Source organism: Engystomops pustulosus, chromosome 2, assembly GCF_040894005.1.
Source record: "Engystomops pustulosus chromosome 2, aEngPut4.maternal, whole genome shotgun sequence".
Taxonomy (NCBI): domain Eukaryota; kingdom Metazoa; phylum Chordata; class Amphibia; order Anura; family Leptodactylidae; genus Engystomops; species Engystomops pustulosus.
The window spans coordinates 205,226,355-205,246,968 of NC_092412.1; the positions used below are offsets into that span (position 1 = coordinate 205,226,355).

The 20,614-nt window shown below is 47.4% G+C and overlaps 1 protein-coding gene across 5 annotated transcripts in view; it reads left to right on the forward strand.

Annotated features, from left to right (window-relative positions):
- The window catches only part of LOC140119152 (arylsulfatase D-like), a 49,471-nt gene extending 31,056 nt beyond the window's left edge, over nt 1–18,415 (forward strand). For all 5 annotated transcript variants that reach the window (XM_072137872.1, XM_072137876.1, XM_072137874.1 and 2 more), the window contains one exon: nt 17,797–18,415. In XM_072137872.1, the coding sequence (XP_071993973.1) occupies nt 17,797–18,170 (374 nt within the window). In that variant the 3' untranslated portion in view covers nt 18,171–18,415. The remainder of the gene's footprint in view (nt 1–17,796) is intronic.
- The last annotated feature ends 2,199 nt before the right edge of the window (nt 18,416–20,614 follow it).

Genomic DNA, 20,614 nt, shown 5'->3' on the forward strand with positions numbered 1-20,614 from the left:
GAGGCAGATGGAGCAACTGGCAGTGGATGTGTGGCATCAGGCGGGTGGCAGCATCAGAATAAAGGCTGAGGCAGGTAGTTAGAACCCAGACTCATTTCTCAATGTTTGGAGGAGGCGTCATGGCTGATCTAATCTGATGTATTGGGCATTGGTGAGTTGAAATCCTGGTCGATCCAAGCCTGACAATGATAAGTCTCTCCACATTACAGTGGACAAGCAGGTTCTCCTTGGGGTAACGATGGCCCCCGCCGCACTGAACACCCGCTCTGATGCCACTCTACTGGCCGGGCAGGACAGCTTCTCTACTGCAAACTCTGCAAGTTGTGGCCACGCATCAAGTTTGACTGCCCAGTAGTTCATGGGATCCTCTACTTGAGGTGGTAAAGAGCTATCTAAGTAGGCCAACACCTGCTGGTGCAGGATCAATTTTACTATTTAAATTCATTATCTATATATCAGTTCTACATTACTGAAAACCCTAGGGCAAAAGGTCTTATGTATATGCTCACTTTGTAACATGTGTCTGCATGTGTATACATACATATACACTCACCGTCCAATTTATTAGGTACACCTGTCCAACACCTCGTTAACACTTAATTTCTAATCAGCCAATTACATGGCGGCAACTCAGTGCATTTAGGCATGTAGACATGGTCAAGACAATCTCCAGCAGTTCAAACCGAGCATCAGTATGGGGAAGAAAGGTGATTTGAGTGCCTTTGAACGTGGCATGGTTGTTGGTGCCAGAAGGGCTGGTCTGAGTATTTCAGAAACTGCTGATCTACTGGGATTTTCACGCACAGCCATCTCTAGGGTTTACAGAGAATGGTCCGAAAAAGAAAAAACATCCAGTGAGCGGCAGTTCTGTGGGAGGAAATGCCTTGTTGATGCCAGAGGTCAGAGGAGAATGGGCAGACTGGTTCGAGCTGATAGAAAGGCAACAGTGACTCAAATCGCCACCCGTTACAACCAAGGTAGGCAGAAGAGTATCTCTGAATGCACAGTATGTCGAACTTTGAGGCAGATGGGCTACAGCAGCAGAAGACCACACCGGTGCCACTCCTTTCAGCTAAGAACAGGAAACTGAGGCTACAATTTGCACAAGCTCATCGAAATTGGACAGTAGAAGATTGGTAAAACGTTGCCTGGTCTGATTAGTCTCGATTTCTGCTGCGACATTCGGATAGTAGGGTCAGAATTTGGCATCAACAACATGAAAGCATGGATCCATCCTGCCTTGTATCAACCGTTCAGGCTGGTGGTGGTGGTGTCATGGTGTGGGGAATATTTTCTTGGCACTCTTTGGGCCCCTTGGTACCAACTGAGCATCGTTGCAACGCCACAGCTTACCTGAGTATTGTTGCTGACCATGTCCATCCCTTTATGACCACAATGTACCCAGCATCTGATGGCTACTTTCAGCAGGATAATGCGCCATGTCATAAAGCTGGAATCATCTCAGACTGGTTTCTTGAACATGACAATGAGTTCATTGTACTCAAATGGCCTCCACAGTCACCAGATCTCAATCCAATAGAGCATGTTTGGGATGTGGTGGAACGGGAGATATGCATCATGGATGTGCAGCCGACAAATCTGCGGCAACTGTGTGATGCCATCATGTCAATATGGACCAAAATCTCTGAGGAATGCTTCCAGCACCTTGTTGAATCTATGCCACGAAGAATTGAGGCAGTTCTGAAGGCAAAAGGTGGGTCCAACCCGTTACTAGCATGGTATACCTAATAAAGTGGCCGGTGAGTGTATGTATGTATGTATATATATATTGTATGTATATATATTGTATGTATATATATATATTATATGGAGGAAATTTGCTTACCGAAATTTCCATTTCTTTTAGTCCGTGAGGCAACACACATATGGGATTTATCCCCTAGGTACAACTCAGAAGAGAACAGGTTAACAAGCAGTAGTAGACAATTAAACAATTAGTGTCTTGGCTGACTCCACCTATATAAGGCCGGAGCACACACACAACCCTTGTATGGTATATAGCAATAACGTTTCATCATTTAAGGGCGGGAAAGTTGTGCTGCCTCACGGACTAAAAGAAATGGAAATTTCGGTAAGCAAATTTCCTCCTTCTTTTTCGTCCGTTCGGCAGCACACATATGGGACGTAGCAAGCAGTACTTATGGGGCTGAAGCCTTAGGAAGCAGAGAAGTCCATCCTGCAGAGATCTATAGACGAGGATGGAGAGGACCACGTGGCTGCTCTGTAGGACTGATAGACGTGGCAGAGCTCAGCTAAAGAAGCTGATGTAGAGTTCGCTCTCAGCTGGTCTGGAGCTTCATGACCAGAGAGCATCTCATGGAGTCAATGATCCATGTGGACAATTTGCCCCTTTATAAAAATTATTTGAAAATGTATTGTTTGAAAGAATTGTTCTGAAGACTGTAGAAATCGTTGGATGAAGGCTGAGCAGGAAAGTAAATAATGCTTTTTGGCAGAATGTTAAGGTAGGAATCCTTGAAGGACATTGCTTGGAGTTCTGCAGTCCTCCTCGACGATGTCTTGGCCATCAAGCATGAACATGATGGGCTGCTTTTGAGGATTCTCCTGGCCTTAGGCTTTTAGTGCAGCCAGAAGATATAACCTTTGTGAGTAGGCGCCCTGGACCTCCACTCAGCGCCGGCCAGGATGTGTCATGTGACGTCACATGTCTTCATGCAGGAAGAAGATAGGACGGCCGCTGCCTGGACACACAGGTGGAGCCAGGTGCGGCAGGCTTAGGGACGGGCAGCCCTCTCAGCATTGCAGCTGCAGCAGCTATGGTCAATAGGGCCAGGCCCACCTAGGTACACGACGTGCATAATTTATGATTCGGTCGTGGGTCCTGGGCTGGCCATTAGCATCACTGCTACGGTTGGTACAGCGATAGTAATGCCACTGATAGCGAGTATTCTGGATATCAGAAATATGACTAAGGATATCAAGTGTCAACAGCTGAAGATTTGCCTCCGCTTAGGGCAGGGTTTTGCATTCTCTTGTAAGTTGGAGACTTCAGGAACCTTTTTATGTAGGCAGCAGCACATTGTGATTGCTGCAGACGAGATAGACGCGTTAGAATAATAACATAGAAGTATTGTAACACTGGTCTGATTGGCTCACAGCCCCCGATGAATAGAGGACAATATCTTCTCTTGAGTGTTCCATGACTTATGATCCTGGTCATCTCCTACATGGGACCCCAGCCTCAGAAAGACGTATCCCTCTGGCTAATGTGCGAGGATGAAGAATCCAGAATTTTCTTGCCATAAATTATTGCGACTGGTTCCTTCACTTCAGATATGGGCTTTGCTCATTGCACCACATCTATGGTAACAGACATTTGGCCAGTGCTCTTGTCACTCACTAACTTTTGTTAGCTGATATCAGGGGAAATATTTCCAAAAATACATTTATAGACTTTCATTACTCTTCTTCAAATTTGAAGTTGAAGATTCAGAAGTTCCATGGAAATAACCAGTCCTCCAGGTATGGAACCTTTAAGGACATGACTGGCAATGCAGTGGGCAGGAGTCTGAAGCGCTATCCCGATGTTCTCCCGATGTGGAGGCAGGATGGGAATATGAAGATCTGATAGGACAGATGGGAATATGAAGATCTGATAGGACAGTTGATGCTGCGCAGTGATATCTCTGAGGCAGAGATATACAACTAGCAGATTGCTGGTCAGGATCTGTCAGGTGGGAAGGTTACAGAGTCTATATTTGATGTATTGTAGAGGACACCAGGCGTCTGATAAAGACTTTGGCCAATCTGAAGAGAAGGACCGCTGTCTTCTTATTGTTGATATTCCACCAGGCCAGATGCACTAACTCCCACGGTTTTGAGTTAAGTGGCTTTTTACCTACTCATGTGCCTGTGTCTGAACCGACCCTGTGTACCAAGTCGATGTGATGGAACGACAAACTCTTCCTGCTCTTCCTGGATTTTTGAGCCTTTAGATCTTGAAAATTCAAATAATCCTTTTGCTGGAGCGTCCTTATTCCAGAGCTTTGTCCATACAGCTCTTCTTGCCACGACCAAAGCAACCAGGACTTCAGAGGAATCCTTAATGCAGGTAATAGAAGCATCAGATAGCTATTGTGACAGGTCACATGGCCAGTGGTGGCACAGAGTAGGATTTCATCCCTTGGTCACTAGACCTCTAATGCCGTTATCAGGTGTGGTCCATCCACGCTGAAAATATATAGACAGGACTGGGTGAGTAGGGAAGACGTCATCATCAGTGACTGGAAAGTAGAATCATCCTTTCCCTGGTGTTTCCCTTCAGGATCTTTAGTGGATTCCACTGGTGGTTACATTCTCCTTCCTCAGAAGGAAGATCTGGTCTGGGGCATCAGATTTAATCTCTGAGATGTAATATTCCTATAAACAAGAATCTGCAATAGAGAAAGATGTCTGGAGATCTAGAAGAAAAGGAGATGATCCATGATAAGAAGGCTTGGGCCTGGGATCTGTGTGGATCTCTGGATCTGTATCCTGGGGTAACACAGGAGAATAGATACAAGACTCATTCTTAATAGGCAATGGGTGAGGACATAACCTCTGCCTAGTTTTCCTCCTCTTTCCACCTCTCATAAGGGTCTTTGACAGCCGCTCAGGAGAGGACGTCTAGTGAAAACACAAAGGACACATTAGTATGAGGTAAAGATGTGTACAGACAAGCCATATGCAGGTAACATCACTGTATGAGGATTTCTGCCACCTGGATATGAGAGGATCACTCTCCAATGCCATTCATGTAGAGTAGACTATGGAGAACATACATAGAAGCAGAACTTAGAGATTCTGGTATCAGTCTGCTCTGTATCATTATTACAGTATGTCACTATGTATACAGATCATAGATACCTGCACATCTCACCAGACAGAGGATGTGGGTACAGTGTATAACACACAGGCCATGCTCATCACTTACCGGGGGCCGAGTACATGCTCATCGCGTACCGGGGGCCGAGTACATGCTCATCGCGTACCGGGGGCCGAGTACATGCTCATCGCGTACCGGGGGCCGAGTGCATGCTCATCGCGCACCGGGGGGCGAGTGCATGCTCATCGCGCACCAGGGGGCGAGTACATGCTCATCGCGTACCGGGGGCCGAGTACATGCTCATCGCGTACCGGGGGCCGAGTGCATGCTCATCGCGTACCGGGGGCCGAGTGCATGCTCATCGCGCACCGGGGGCCGAGTGCATGCTCATCGCGCACCGGGGGCCGAGTGCATGCTCATCGCGCACCGGGGGCCGAGTGCATGCTCATCGCGCACCGGGGGCCGAGTGCATGCTCATCGCGCACCGGGGGCCGAGTGCATGCTCATCGCGCACCGGGGGGCCGAGTGCATGCTCATCGCGCACCGGGGGGCCGAGTGCATGCTCATCGCGTACCGGGGGCCGAGTGCATGCTCATCGCGTACGGGGGGCCGAGTGCATGCTCATCGCGTACGGGGGGCCGAGTGCATGCTCATCGCGTACGGGGGGCCGAGTGCATGCTCATCGCGTACGGGGGGCCGAGTGCATGCTCATCGCGTACGGGGGGCCGAGTGCATGCTCATCGCGTACGGGGGGCCGAGTGCATGCTCATCGCGTACGGGGGGCCGAGTGCATGCTCATCGCGTACGGGGGGCCGAGTGCATGCTCATCGCGTACCGGGGGGCCGAGTGCATGCTCATCGCGTACCGGGGGGCCGAGTGCATGCTCATCGCGTACCGGGGGGCCGAGTGCATGCTCATCGCGTACCGGGGGGCCGAGTGCATGCTCATCGCGTACCGGGGGCCGAGTCCAGAGAAAATGGTTAGTAAATCCAGTGTAAAGATCACAGATTATACACATGAAATACCAGTAAGATAATTCTAAGTCAAGCAGAGCTCACAGACTCTGCATATAAACCCTGGAGTCAGGGCGCAGGAGGGACTAGAAATGCAATAAAGTTCTATGCATTTAGCAAGGTAGCATAGGAGACATTAGACCTGAGCATTGAGCAGGTAGATATTATACCAATGCATTTAGCAGGGATACATAGGAGGCCTGAGCATTCCTCAACCTCTGCCTTCTGCAAGACAAGGTAAATCTGGCAGCTGAGACCTGCGGTGAGGTTGCATGATATGACTGCAACAGGTGAATGCAAATTGAAAATGCACCAATACATAGCAATGGCCGACACATGTGCACAAGAAACACCAGAATGTCCAGGACAGGATAATCTATATCCCAGGAGCTCACAGTCTATATCCCAGGAGCTGACAGTCTATATCCCAGGAGCTGACATGTACTGCAAGTGATGGCAGGACATGCTGAAATCTCTGTACAACATGTGGTAACCGTGTAAATACTGTACAATATGCAGAGATCTCCAGCAGGAGAAAACAGGTTAAAAAACTGTATAACATATATCACAGGAGGATGAGAGACCAGCGGCCGGTATACAGCCTGGATATACTCACTGATACAATGTGCTGCCTCCATCCAGATGAACAAATGGTTAATACCAGGAGCAGCGCTGGGCTGCGGCCTATGCAGGAGGCGACCTAAGCGTCCCATGGTGAGGCACACAGGGTTAATGAACCACAAGGCCCAGCTGGGAGGAGATACTAGCAGTGATCTCATGTGTCAGTGATGTGTGGTAGATACTCAGCACAATCTGTATTATTACCCCTGTAAGGGCAGGATAGCTGTACAGGCTCTTACCTGGGCTGCGGCCTATGCAGGAGGGGATCCAGGCGTCCGATGGGAGGAGATGCAGGAGCGATCTCATGTGCCGGGTACATGGTGGCCGATGTACACTACAGCCTCAGCTATTGCCCCTGTAAGGACAGGATAGCTGTACAGGCTCCTCCAGGCCAGAGACCAGCAGTGCTATGGTATACAGCCTGAGCTGCGGCCTATGCAGGAGGGGATCCAAGCGTCCCATGGTGAGGCACGCAGGGTGATGAACCACAAGGCCCAGCAGGTAGGAGATGCAGGAGCGATCTCATGTGCCTGGTACATGGTGGCTGATACACACCACAGCCTCAGCTATTACCCCTGTAAGGGCAGGATAGCTGTACAGGCTCCTCCGAGACGAGGGACCGCATGCAGCGTATACAGCCCAGGCCGGTCCATCCAAGTGTTCTGTGTAAAGACACAGAGGACCTAGAAAACTTATTATCTGGATAGTTGTTGGTATTTTTGTTTTTTTTTTCTGTGTAGACACACAGGACCTGAACTCTTCTGTCATACCTAAGAGAAAAAGAAAATCAAGGGTTGTGTGTGTGCTCCGGCCTTATATAGGTGGAGTCAGCCAAGACACTAATTGTTTAATTGTCTACTACTGCTTGTTACCCATTCTCTTCTGAGTTGTACCAAGGGGATAAATCCCATATGTGTGCTGCCGAACGGACGAAAAATAAATTATATATATATTATACATTTTATATACGCATATATAATGCTAGATTGTAAAGAAATTTATATCATGTATAAAGGCATGTAAATATATTTTTAAGGTTGTCTGTTTAATGCGAATCAATATGAATATTGAATATATCTTTTTGTAATTAAACTGTAAATGTCAAATTTATAAAGTTAGAATTTAATAAATTCAACAAATTTCTGTGTGCCCCTGCCCGTCCCCCTTCCCCATACCAGGAGAAGGTAAGCTATATAGAGACCATACCAGCTGATATGGGAGAGAAAAAGGTACTCAACAGAAAAAAGAATCAATTCTTACCATTTGGCTATAATCATATCACCCAATGATGGGGAATATCCTTCCCCCTCCACACTTCTAAAGAAAAAAAATTGATTGTCAAAGACTGAATAATTGCACTTTACCGCCATCAGCAAAACTCTCTGAATAGATACAACATGTAGACTATTGCTATAAGAAAGTATAGGCATTGAAGCGCAATATCATAGCTCTGTGTCACATGACAGCTGATAATGTTTGTTGTCTAATAATGAAATTACATGTTTTGTGTCATTAAAAGAACCCAGTAGTGCAGTGACCAGTAGCAAGATATTTGTCCACCCATCCAGGCAAGGGGGGGGGATATATCTATGTGTATTTTGGCCAATGAGTGAAAGATTGGGACCACTGAGAACTGAGCTGCAAGGTAATTAATAGAGATGAGCGAACACTAAAATGCTCGGGTACTCGTTATTCGAGACGAACTTTTCCCGATGCTCGAGTGCTCGTCTCGAATAACGAACCCCATTGAAGTCAATGGGAGACTCGAGCATTTTTCAAGGGGACCAAGGCTCTGCACAGGGAAGCTTGGCCAAACACCTGGGAACCTCAGAAAAGGATGGAAACACCACGGAAATGGACAGGAAACAGCAGGGGCAGCATGCATGGATGCCTCTGAGGCTGCATAATCGCACCATTATGCCAAAATTATGGGCAACAGCATGGCCATGACAGAGTGACAGAATGAAGCTAGATAGCATCTAAAACATCCAATAATTGACCCTGACACTATAGGGGACGGCATGCAGAGGCAGCGGCAGCAGCGGCAGGCATGGCAACATACCCTAAATGGACTCAGGCTTCAAACCAATGGGTAGCAGAGAGGAACCAAAGGAGGTGAGCAAGAAGCGCTCAAATAATATCGGTACATGATAAAAGTTTGCCAGTATATTTTGTGGATTACACAGCAGGGTGGCGACAAAGTTAACATGGAAGCCATGAAAACAACCCAAAATTCTGCCTGACACAGCTCGTTTGATAAGGGGACCATGTATGGAGGCAGTGAACTAGTAGTAGATTAAAGGTGCTGCAGTTAAAACTATGTTAGTTGGATCTTGGCATGGAGCTGGCGCTCCGCTGCCAGGCGAGCTTTCGCCAATCCAAGCCCGTGTCTCTAGGCTACTCCCCAAACAGCACTTCTAAGAACCTTTTGTATAAGATCAAGTGTAGTAGCGTTCTTATAAGTTTAGGATATGCCGGGTGAGGGGAATGTAAACAGATGCGCAAGAAGCGCTGAAATAATATCCCTAAATGGTAAAAGTTTGCAAGTATATTTTGGGGATTACACAGCAGGGTGGCGACAAAGTTAACAACTTTGATGTGGAATGCCCTGTAATAGCTCTTGGGCGGTGTGCCTTTTATCGCCTAGGCTCAGCAGTTTCAGCACCGCCTGCTGTCGCTTAGCGACGGCACTGCTGCTGTGCCTAGAGCTACCGACTGATGGCGCCATGCCCACGGATGGTAATTCGGAGGAGGAGGAGGTGGAGGAGGGGTGGGAGGAGGTATAGTAGGCCTTTGAGACCTGGACCGAGGTAGGCCCCGCAATTCTCTGCGTCGGCAGTATATGACCAGCCCCAGGGTCAGACTCGGTCCCAGCCTGCACCAAGTTAAGTGTAGTAGCGTTCTCATAAGTTTGGGATATGGCGGGTGAGGGGAATGTAAACAGATGCGCAAGAAGCGCATGATGCGCATGGAGCTGGCGTTCCGCTGCCAGGCGAGCTTTCGCCAATCCAAGCCCCTGTCTCTAGGCTACTCCCCAAACAGCACTTCTAAGAACCTTTTGTATAAGATCAAGTGTAGTAGCGTTCTTATAAGTTTAGGATATGCCGGGTGAGGGGAATGTAAACATCTGCGCAAGAAGCGCTGAAATAATATCCGTAAATGGTAAAAGTTTGCCAGTATATTTTGTGGATAACACAGCAGGGTGGCGACAAAGTTAACAACTTTGATGTGGAATCCATGAAAACAACCCAAATTTCTGCCTGACACACCTCGTTTGATAAAGGGACGATGTATGGAGGCAGCTATATGGACGACTTTTGGAGGTAGCAATGGAGACAACGTGTGGAGGCTGCTATGGAGACAATTTAATTTGGATAGTGCCTGTATGTGGCAGTCCCAAACATTTTTCAAACCAGAGGAGCAGGTAGGTGGCCCTCCAGTAAAATGGGATAGATTGAGTGCCTGTATGTGGCAGTCCCAAAAATTGTTCAAACCAGAGGAGCAGGTAGGTGGCCCTCCAGTAAAATGGAATAGATTGAGTGCCTGTATGTGGCAGTCCCAAAAATTGTTCAAACCAGAGGAGCAGGTAGGTGGCCCTGCAGTAAAATGGAATAGATTGAGTGCCTGTATGTGGCAGTCCCAAAAATGTTTCAAACCAGAGGAGCAGGTAGGTGGCCCTCCAGTAAAATGGAATAGATTGAGTGCCTGTATGTGGCAGTCCCAAAAATTGTTCAAACCAGAGGAGCAGGTAGGTGGCCCTGCAGTAAAATGGAATAGATTGAGTGCCTGTATGTGGCAGTCCCAAAAATTGTTCAAACCAGAGGAGCAGGTAGGTGGCCCTGCAGTAAAATGGAATAGATTGAGTGCCTGTATGTGGCAGTCCCAAAAATGTTTCAAACCAGAGGAGCAGGTAGGTGGCCCTCCAGTAAAATGGAATAGATTGAGTGCCTGTATGTGGCAGTCCCAAAAATTGTTCAAACCAGAGGAGCAGGTAGGTGGCCCTCCAGTAAAATGGAATAGATTGAGTGCCTGTATGTGGCAGTCCCAAAAATTGTTCAAACCAGAGGAGCAGGTAGGTGGCCCTGCAGTAAAATGGAATAGATTGAGTGCCTGTATGTGGCAGTCCCAAAAATGTTTCAAACCAGAGGAGCAGGTAGGTGGCCCTCCAGTAAAATGGAATAGATTGAGTGCCTGTATGTGGCAGTCCCAAAAATTGTTCAAACCAGAGGAGCAGGTAGGTGGCCCTGCAGTAAAATGGAATAGATTGAGTGCCTGTATGTGGCACTCACAAAAATTGTTTCAAACAGAGGACCGGGTAGGTGGCCCTCCAGAAAAATTAAATGCATGAAGTACTATAGCAAGAGCCAGTGGGCCCTGTCAAAAAATAGCCAGTTTCCTCTGCTTTACTGTACAAAGAGGAGGAGAAGGAGGAAAATGAGGAGGAGGAGGAGGAGTGGATCAATTATTCAGGTTGAGCTTCCTTCACCTGGTGGAGATTGGAAATTCTGAGAAATCCAGCCTTTATTCATTTTAATAAGCGTCAGCCTGTCAGCGCTGTCAGTCGACAGGCGTGTACGCTTATCGGTGATGATGCCACCAGCTGCACTGAAAACCCGCTCGGACAAGACGCTAGCGGCAGGGCAGGCAAGAACCTCCAAGGCGTACAGCGCCAGTTCGTGCCACATGTCCAGCTTTGAAACCCAGTAGTTGTAGGGAGCTGTGTGATCATTTAGGACGATGGTATGGTCAGCTACGTACTCCCTCACCATCTTTCTGTAAAGATCAGCCCTACTCTGCCGAGACTGGGGACAGGTGACAGTGTCTTGCTGGGGTGACATAAAGCTGGCAAAAGCCTTGTAAAGCGTACCCTTGCCAGTGCTGGACAAGCTGCCTGCTCGCCTACTCTCCCTCGCTACTTGTCCCGCAGAACTACGCACTCTGCCGCTAGCGCTGTCAGAAGGGAAATACTGTTTCAGCTTGTGCACCAGGGCCTGCTGGTATTCATGCATTCTCACACTCCTTTCCTCTCCAGGGATGAGAGTGGGAAGATTTTGCTTGTACCGTGGGTCCAGGAGAGTGAACACCCAGTAATCGGTGCTGGAATAAATTCTTTGAACGCGAGGGTCACGGGATAGGCAGCCTAGCATGAAATCTGCCATATGCGCCAGAGTACCAACGCGTAAGAATTCACTCCCCTCACTGGCCTGACTGTCCATTTCCTCCTCCTCCAACTCCTCCAACTCCTCTTCTTCTGCCCATACACGCTGAACAGTGAAGGACTCAACAATGGTCCCCTCTTGTGTCTCGCCAACATTCTCCTCCTCTTCCTCCTCATCCTCCTCCACCTCCACCTCCTCCGATATGCGCTGAGAAACAGACCTCAGGGTGCTTTGGCTATCAACAAGGGAATATTCTTCCCCCGTCTCTTGTGACGAGCGCAAAGCTTCCGACTTCATGCTGACCAGAGAGTTTTTCAACAGGCCAAGCAGCGGGATGGTGAGGCTGATGATGGCGGCATCGCCACTGACCATCTGTGTTGACTCCTCAAAGTTACTCAGCACCTGACAGATATCAGACATCCACGTCCACTCCTCATTGTAGACTTGAGGAAGCTGACTGACCTGACTACCAGTTCTGGTGGAAGTTGACATCTGGCAGTCTACAATCGCTCTGCGCTGCTGGTAAACTCTGGATAACATGGTCAGTGTTGAATTCCACCTCGTGGGCACGTCGCACAACAGTCGGTGAGCGGGCAGTTGGAGGCGGCGCTGCGCTGCCCTGAGAGTGGCAGCATCTGGGCTGGACTTCCTGAAATGCGCACAGATGCGGCGCACCTTCGTGAGCAAATCAGACAGATTGGGGTATGTCTTGAGGAAACGCTGCACTATCAGATTTAACACATGGGCCAGGCATGGCACATGTGTCAGTCTGCCGAGTTGCAGAGCCGCCACCAGGTTACGGCCGTTGTCACACACAACCATTCCCGGCTTGAGGTTCAGCGGTGCCAGCCACAGATCAGTCTGCACCGTGATGCCCTGTAATAGCTCTTGGGCGGTGTGCCTTTTGTCGCCTAGGCTCAGCAGTTTGAGCACCGCCTGCTGTCGCTTAGCGACGGCACTGCTGCTGTGCCTAGAGCTACCGACTGATGGCGCCGTGCCCACGGATGGTAGTTCGGAGGAGGAGGTGGAGGAGGGGTGGGAGGAGGAGGAGGCATAGTAGGCCTGAAACACCTGGACCGAGGTAGGCCCCGCAATCCTCGGCGTCGGCAGTATATGAGCAGCCCCAGGGTCAGACTCGGTCCCAGCCTCCACCAAGTTAACCCAATGTGCCGTCAGCGATATATAGTGGCCCTGCCCGGCAGCACTCGTCCACGTGTCCGTGGTCAGGTGGACCTTGTCAGAAACGGCGTTGGTCAGGGCACGGATGATGTTGTCTGACACGTGCTGGTGCAGGGCTGGGACGGCACATCGGGAAAAGTAGTGGCGGCTGGGGACCGAATACCGAGGGGCGGCCGCCGCCATGAGGTTGCGAAAGGCCTCGGTCTCTACTAGCCTATAGGGCAGCATCTCCAGGCTAAGCAATCTGGAGATGTGCACATTAAGGGCTTGGGCGTGCGGGTGGGTTGCACTATATTTGCGTTTCCGCTCCAGCGTCTGGGGTATGGAGAGCTGAACGCTGGTGGATGCTGTGGAGGATCGTGGAGGCGACGATGGGGTTTTTGTGGCAGGGTCCTGGGCAGGGGGCTGACTAGCAGCTGACACAGGGGAAGGAGCAGTGGTGTGCACGGCCGGAGGTGAACGGGCTTGTTGCCACTGAGTGGGGTGCTTAGCATTCATATGCCTGCGCATACTGGTGGTAGTTAAGCTAGTAGTGGTGGAACCCCTGCTGAGCCTGGTTTGGCAAATGTTGCACACCACAGTCCGTCGGTCATCCGGTGTTTCCTTAAAGAACCTCCACACTTCTGAAGATCTAGCCCTCGCCGCAAGAGCCCTCACCACGGGAGCTTCACTAGTTGACAGTGGCGCTGATGCACCAGCTCTGGCCCTGCCTCTCCGTCTGGCCCCACCACTGCCTCTTCCAACCTGTTCAGGTCGAGGACTCTCCTCCGTCTCAGAAGCACTGTGTTCACCCGGCCTCTCAACCCAGCTTGGGTCTGTCACCTCATCATCCTCCGATCCCTCAGTCTGCTCCCCCCTCGGACTTCCTGCCCTGACAACAACTTCCCCACTGTCTGACAACCGTGTCTCCTCATCGTCGGACACCTCTTTACACACTTCCACTACGTCAAGAAGGTCATCATCACCCACAGACTGTGACTGGTGGAAAACCTGGGCATCGGAAAATTGCTCAGCAGCAACCGGACAAGTGGTTTGTGACTGTGGGAAGGGTCCAGAAAACAGTTCCTCAGAGTATGCCGGTTCAAATGCCAAATTTTCCTGGGAGGGGGCAGACTGGGGGGGAGGAGGCTGAGGTGCAGGAGCTGGAGGAGTGGCGATTTCGGTGACATGGGTGGACTGCGTGGAAGACTGACTGGTGGTGGACAAATTGCTCGAAGCATTGTCAGCAATCCACGACATCACCTGTTCGCACTGTTCTGGCCTCAACAGTGCTCTACCACGAGTCCCAGTAACTTCAGACATGAACCTAGGGAGTGTAGCTCTGCGGCGTTCCCCTGCTCCCTCATCAGCAGGTGGTGTCTCACCCCGCCCAGGACCACGGCCTCTGACCCCTGCAGTAGTTGGACGCCCACGTCCCCGCCCTCGTCCTCTACCCCTAGCCCTCGGGTTAAACATTTTTAAAATGAGAGTTATAACTTTATTTTTTTTTTTACTTTTTTTTGTTTTTTTTTGTGTTTTTTTTTTTTTTTTTGTGTTTTTTGTTTTTTTTTGAGTTTTTAAAACCAAACAATGCTATCCTATTGCTATGGCTATTTTCTAGCCAAGTATCAAAGGAAGCACAGTACTATGCCAGATGAGATGACACTGAGTTCTTGCCTAATAGAAATCCAACCCCTACTGAATTTTGCCACTTCAGCCTTTGCTATGGATATGTGCGCCACTAAGCGCAGAACACAGCGGTCGCAAGTCCCACTACAAATTGCTCAGAATTGGCAAGTACATGCACTGCAGAAACTACAGTCACCAGCAGATCAACCAGAAATCAAATATATAGAACGCTACTGTAGGCTTCAAGAAGCTGTTTGTATTCTCCTATGGCTATTTTCTAGCCAAGTATCAAAGGAAGCACAGTACTATGCCAGATGAGATGACACTGAGTTATTGCCTAATAGAAATCCAACCCCTACTGAATTTTGCCACTTCAGCCTTTGCTATGGATATGTGCGCCACTAAGCGCAGAACACAGCGGTCGCAAGTCCCACTACAAATTGCTCAGAATTGGCAAGTACATGCACTGCAGAAACTACAGTCACCAGCAGATCAACCAGAAATCAAATATATAGAACGCTACTGTAGGCTTCAAGAAGCTGTTTGTATTCTCCTATGGCTATTTTCTAGCCAAGTATCAAAGGAAGCACAGTACTATGCCAGATGAGATGACACTGAGTTATTGCCTAATAGAAATCCAACCCCTACTGAATTTTGCCACTTCAGCCTTTGCTATGGATATGTGCGCCACTAAGCGCAGAACACAGCGGTCGCAAGTCTCACTACAAATTGCTCAGAATTGGCAAGTACATGCACTGCAGAAACTACAGTCACCAGCAGATCAACCAGAAATCAAATATATAGAACGCTACTGTAGGCTTCAAGAAGCTGTTTGTATTCTCCTATGGCTATTTTCTAGCCAAGTATCAAAGGAAGCACAGTACTATGCCAGATGAGATGACACTGAGTTATTGCCTAATAGAAATCCAACCCCTACTGAATTTTGCCACTTCAGCCTTTGCTATGGATATGTGCGCCACTAAGCGCAGAACACAGCGGTCGCAAGTCCCACTACAAATTGCTCAGAATTGGCAAGTACATGCACTGCAGAAACTACAGTCACCAGCAGATCAACCAGAAATCAAATATATAGAACGCTACTGTAGGCTTCAAGAAGCTGTTTGTATTCTCCTATGGCTATTTTCTAGCCAAGTATCAAAGGAAGCACAGTACTATGCCAGATGAGATGACACTGAGTTATTGCCTAATAGAAATCCAACCCCTACTGAATTTTGCCACTTCAGCCTTTGCTATGGATATGTGCGCCACTAAGCGCAGAACACAGCGGTCGCAAGTCCCACTACAAATTGCTCAGAATTGGCAAGTACATGCACTGCAGAAACTACAGTCACCAGCAGATCAACCAGAAATCAAATATATAGAACGCTACTGTAGGCTTCAAGAAGCTGTTTGTATTCTCCTATGGCTATTTTCTAGCCAAGTATCAAAGGAAGCACAGTACTATGCCAGATGAGATGACACTGAGTTATTGCCTAATAGAAATCCAACCCCTACTGAATTTTCCCACTTCGGTCTTTGCTATGGATATGTGTGCCACTAAGAGCTAAACACAACGGTAGCAAGTCCCCCTGCTAATTCCTCACAAAATGGTAAAAGATGCAAATTAAAATAAAAAAAGTAGAACGTTATTGTAGCCCTAAGAAGGGCTGTTGGGTTCTTTGAGAATCACTCCTGCCTAACAGTAAGCTAATAGAACACCCTAACGCTTTCCCTGAGCAGCAGCAGCTCTCTCCCTAGCGGCATCCAGAGACAGAATGATCCGAGCAGCGCGGCCAGCGGCTAGTCTATCCCAGGGTCACCTGATCTGGCCAGCCAACCACTGCTATCGACGTGTAAGGGTACCACGTCATGCTGGGTGGAGTGCAGAGTCTCCTGGCTTGTGATTGGCTCTGTTTCTGGCCGCCAAAAAGCAAAACGGCGGGAGCTGCCATTTTCTCGAGCGGGCGAAGTATTCGTCCGAGTAACGAGCAGTTTCGAGTACCCTAATGCTCGACCGAGCATCAAGCTCGGACGAGCATGTTCGCTCATCTCTAGTAATTAACAATCCTTTGTGAAACTGCACCTAATTGAACACCGCAGTCAATGTTAACCTGTATTAGAGAATTTTTGTATTTCATTATTTCACACACTGGCAGAAAAAGTGACACAATACACACATAAGTGAGGAAAAAGTTAAGGTGACGTTGGAGAGAGAACCAAGTGAAGGTGAAAACACAAGTACAAGTACAAGAGAGAGAAATTATATGTACATGATTTTCAAGACCGAAATCAAAGGAATTTTACTGCTGAAAGGAAAAACCCCTTATACTGACAACATAGGAACACAACACAAGACGTAATAATATATCTGAAAGCCCCATGCTCCTCCACAACACTGACAAAGAAACAAACAAAGACCTAAATCACAGGTCAATGGCACATTACAAGGCATGCACACTGAAGTGCTATCTATAAAGGTTCAGAAAGCCCATGGGCTATATTAAAGGACCATCATTCAAATTAAACAAAAGTAGCAATCCAATAAGAAAACGGGTCACTTATCATACTCCTATATGATATTGTTGTATCATCAACATGGATGGATCAATACCTGCAATGAAAACGGCTATGTTAAGATTTTGCGGGTACCCAATGAATGGTTCCTAGAGGTTATTGTTTGGAGCGCCGGTTCCTCTCGTGCCAGTAGTTCCAAATAGTAAGGTTTTATTTCGAAGAAAATAATAAATAAGCTTAAAAGAATGGTTACAACGCGTATCTCTGTATCTCTATACCTGACTAAGGCTCATGTACTGAGCCGAAACGCGTTGTAACCATTCTTTTAAGCTTATTTATTATTTTCTATGAAATAAAACCTTACTATTTGGAACTACTGGCACTGGTTCCTAGAGGTACATTGTTCTACTGCTACCCCGCCTTCTGGATCGGGAAAAGCTGACATTAGGAAACCACCGGCTGCTATATACGCTTTTTGCTCTTTGGATAAGGTGAGCGGCGACACTGCCACACTTTCTAATTTCTCCACGCCAGTTTTAAATACTTCACGAGGTTAGCGCCTCTTGTCTTTTTTACCCTTCTTATATCCGCCTGGCTCATCGGATAACCTTTGGATAACCGAAGAGGGTATCGTGCCACGAGACCGCAACAATGTTAAGATTTTAGAATTTGAAAAAAAAAAAAACATTTTATTGTACTATACAGTATTTCCACTGGTAAAATCCCATTTATAGAAAATATTTTCTTTGCATTTAAGTCACTTTCAAATATCTGTTTTGTCTACTTTATTTGATTTGCCACATGTTTTCAAATGTTATACAGAAAATAAAATTCTGTATTTCCCTTATTTCTATAGGTGGTGCTATTTGGAAAGCTCATTTTGTGACTCCAAACTTTTACCCAGAAGGCGCAGTGGGATGTTACGATATTGTTATCTGTGCTTGTGAAGGAGATCATGTTACTCACCATGATCCTCCATTATTATTTGAGTTATCAGCCGATCCTTCAGAATCCAACCCTCTTGACCCTCATGTAGAACCTCAGTACAAAGCTGTACTAAACAGAATAAAGAGGGCAGTGGCAGAACATCAGGACACAATCAGCATGGTGCCTCTGCAGTTGTCGTTCCTCAATAACCTGTGGAAGCCCTGGTTACAGCCGTGCTGTGGGACCTTCCCTTTATGTTGGTGTGATAAAGAAGACAGCAATGTAACCGAAATCCTCGGATGACCTCTGCACTGGATGGAAATCCTGGCCACACACTCCTGCATTTATTATGTCACGTGTCTCCTGGGATATGTATAAGAAATGTAGGGCAACATGTTTTTATAGCTTTTGATAAATTGAACAGACAATGAAATAGTTCCAAGCAGTGAAACAAATAAATTGCCCTTTACACTCCTCTATTATTGATTTCAGTTCCGATAAAACTTCTCCCATTTTTGTATTGGGACATTAAAAGAATATTCTAATTCTCAGACTACTTTGTCTAGTTTTTTAGACAAAATAGAGGTCAAACCTTTATGGTAGCATTTAAAGTGTAATTCACCTTTCAGCAAACTTTGCAATTTATAGTCCTGTGTGTGTGTGCATGAGGAAGAGCCATGGTCATCCTGGTCTTTCTTTAACAGGTTTTCCCTTTTGCAGTCTAAATTTGTAAATTTTCTCTGTGCTGGTGGGTAGTGACCTAGCTGCCATGACTCCTCCGCTCTACTCTGCATAAGACTGTTATGTACAGTATTCTAACATTTTAATTCGTTTTTTGTCTTTGTATTGGAGAAGGGGTAGAGTACACATTAAATTAAGAAAGGGCGAAGGAGAATGATAAGAAATAAAGTAAGTAGAGAAAGCCTGCCTGAAATTCTTAGTATAAAACAATTATATTAAAACAAAACCAACCATTTAGTCTTGAAGGGTTAAAGCCCACATAAATTTGTTCAAAATCCCTTTTCGGCTATAGTTTAACTTGGACTAAGGCATCAAAGCATTGTTCATTAGCATCCAGTTCACTCCTGGAGGTGTAATGATTCTGTCCTAATTCTGTCTAGCAAATGTGCACCCACAAGCAGGCACAAGCTGTGGTACATTCATCCTGTGATGTGCCGGCATATGGTACATATGGTATATACACTCACCGGCCACTTTATTAGGTACACCATGCTAGTAATGGGTTGGACCCCCTTTTGCCTTCAGAACTGCCTCAATTCTTCGTGGCATAGATTCAACAAGGTGCTGGAAGCATTCCTCAGAGATTTTGGTCCATATTGACATGATGGCATCACATAGTTGCTGCAGATTTGTCGGCTGCACATCCATGATGCGAATCTCCCGTTCCACCACATCCCAAAGATGCTCTATTGGATTGAGATCTGGTGACTGTGGAGGCCATTTGAGTACAATGAACTCATTGTCATGTTCAAGAAACCAGTCTGAGATGATTCCAGCTTTATGACATGGCGCATTATCCTGCTGAAAGTAGCCATCAGATGTTGGGTACATTGTGGTCATAAAGGGATGGTCAGCAACAATACTCAGGTAGGCTGTGGCATTGCAACGATGCTCAATTGGTACCAAGGGGCCCAAAGAGTGCCAAGAAAGTATTCCCCACACCATGACACCACCACCAGCCTGAACCGTTGATACAAGGCAGGATGGATCCATGCTTTCATGTTGTAGACGCCAAATTCTGACCCTACCATCCGAATGTCGCAGCAGAAATCGAGACTAATCAGACCAGGCAACGTTTTTCCAATCTTCTACTGTCCAATTTCGATGAGCTTGTGCAAATTGTAGCCTCAGTTTCATGTTCTTAGCTGAAAGGAGTGGCACCTGGTGTGGTCTTCTTCTGTAGCCCATCTGCCTCAAAGTTCCATGTATTGTGCATTCAGAGATGCTCTTCTGCCTACCTTGGTTGTAACGGGTGGCGATTTGAGTCACTGTTGCCTTTCTATCAGCTCGAACCAGTCTGCCCATTCTCCTCTGACCTCTGGCATCCGCCCACAGAACTGCCGCTCAATGGATGTTTATATTCTTTTTCGGACCATTCTCTGTAAACCCGAGAGATGGTTGTGCGTGAAAATCCCAGTAGATCAGCAGTTTCTGAAATACTCAGACCAGCCCTTCTGGCACCAACAACCATGCCACGTTCAAAGGCACTCAAATCACCTTTCTTCCCCATACTGATGCTCGGTTTGAACTGCAGGAGATTGTCTTAACCATGTCTACATGCCTAAATGCACTGAGTTGCCGCCATGTGATTGGCTGATTAGAAATTAAGTGTTAACGAGCAGTTGGACAGGTGTACCTAATAAAGTGGCCAGTGAGTGTATATTATTCTTAAATTAAGCTTTGTTGCTCACTCAAAGGCCACATTACTTGACCAAATGGGGACCTGTGATCCAGCTGTACAATTTGTGTCCAGATCATGGCTCCCATAGAGGTCTATGGCACCGGCTCCCGGGGCAGTGAGCACACACTGTCTCACCCAGTAAAGTAACTTCTGATGGAACCCAGTGCAGTGTCTATGCCAGGCCCCTAACTATAATGTATGATACCTTTTATGGGCTCTGGGTAAGGGTCTCATTCCCTGTTCCTTCTTCACCGGGCTGTGTGCTTCACCCACTATACTGTCTAGGCAAGTACACGGCCGTGCAAGGCATTAATGTTTATTATGG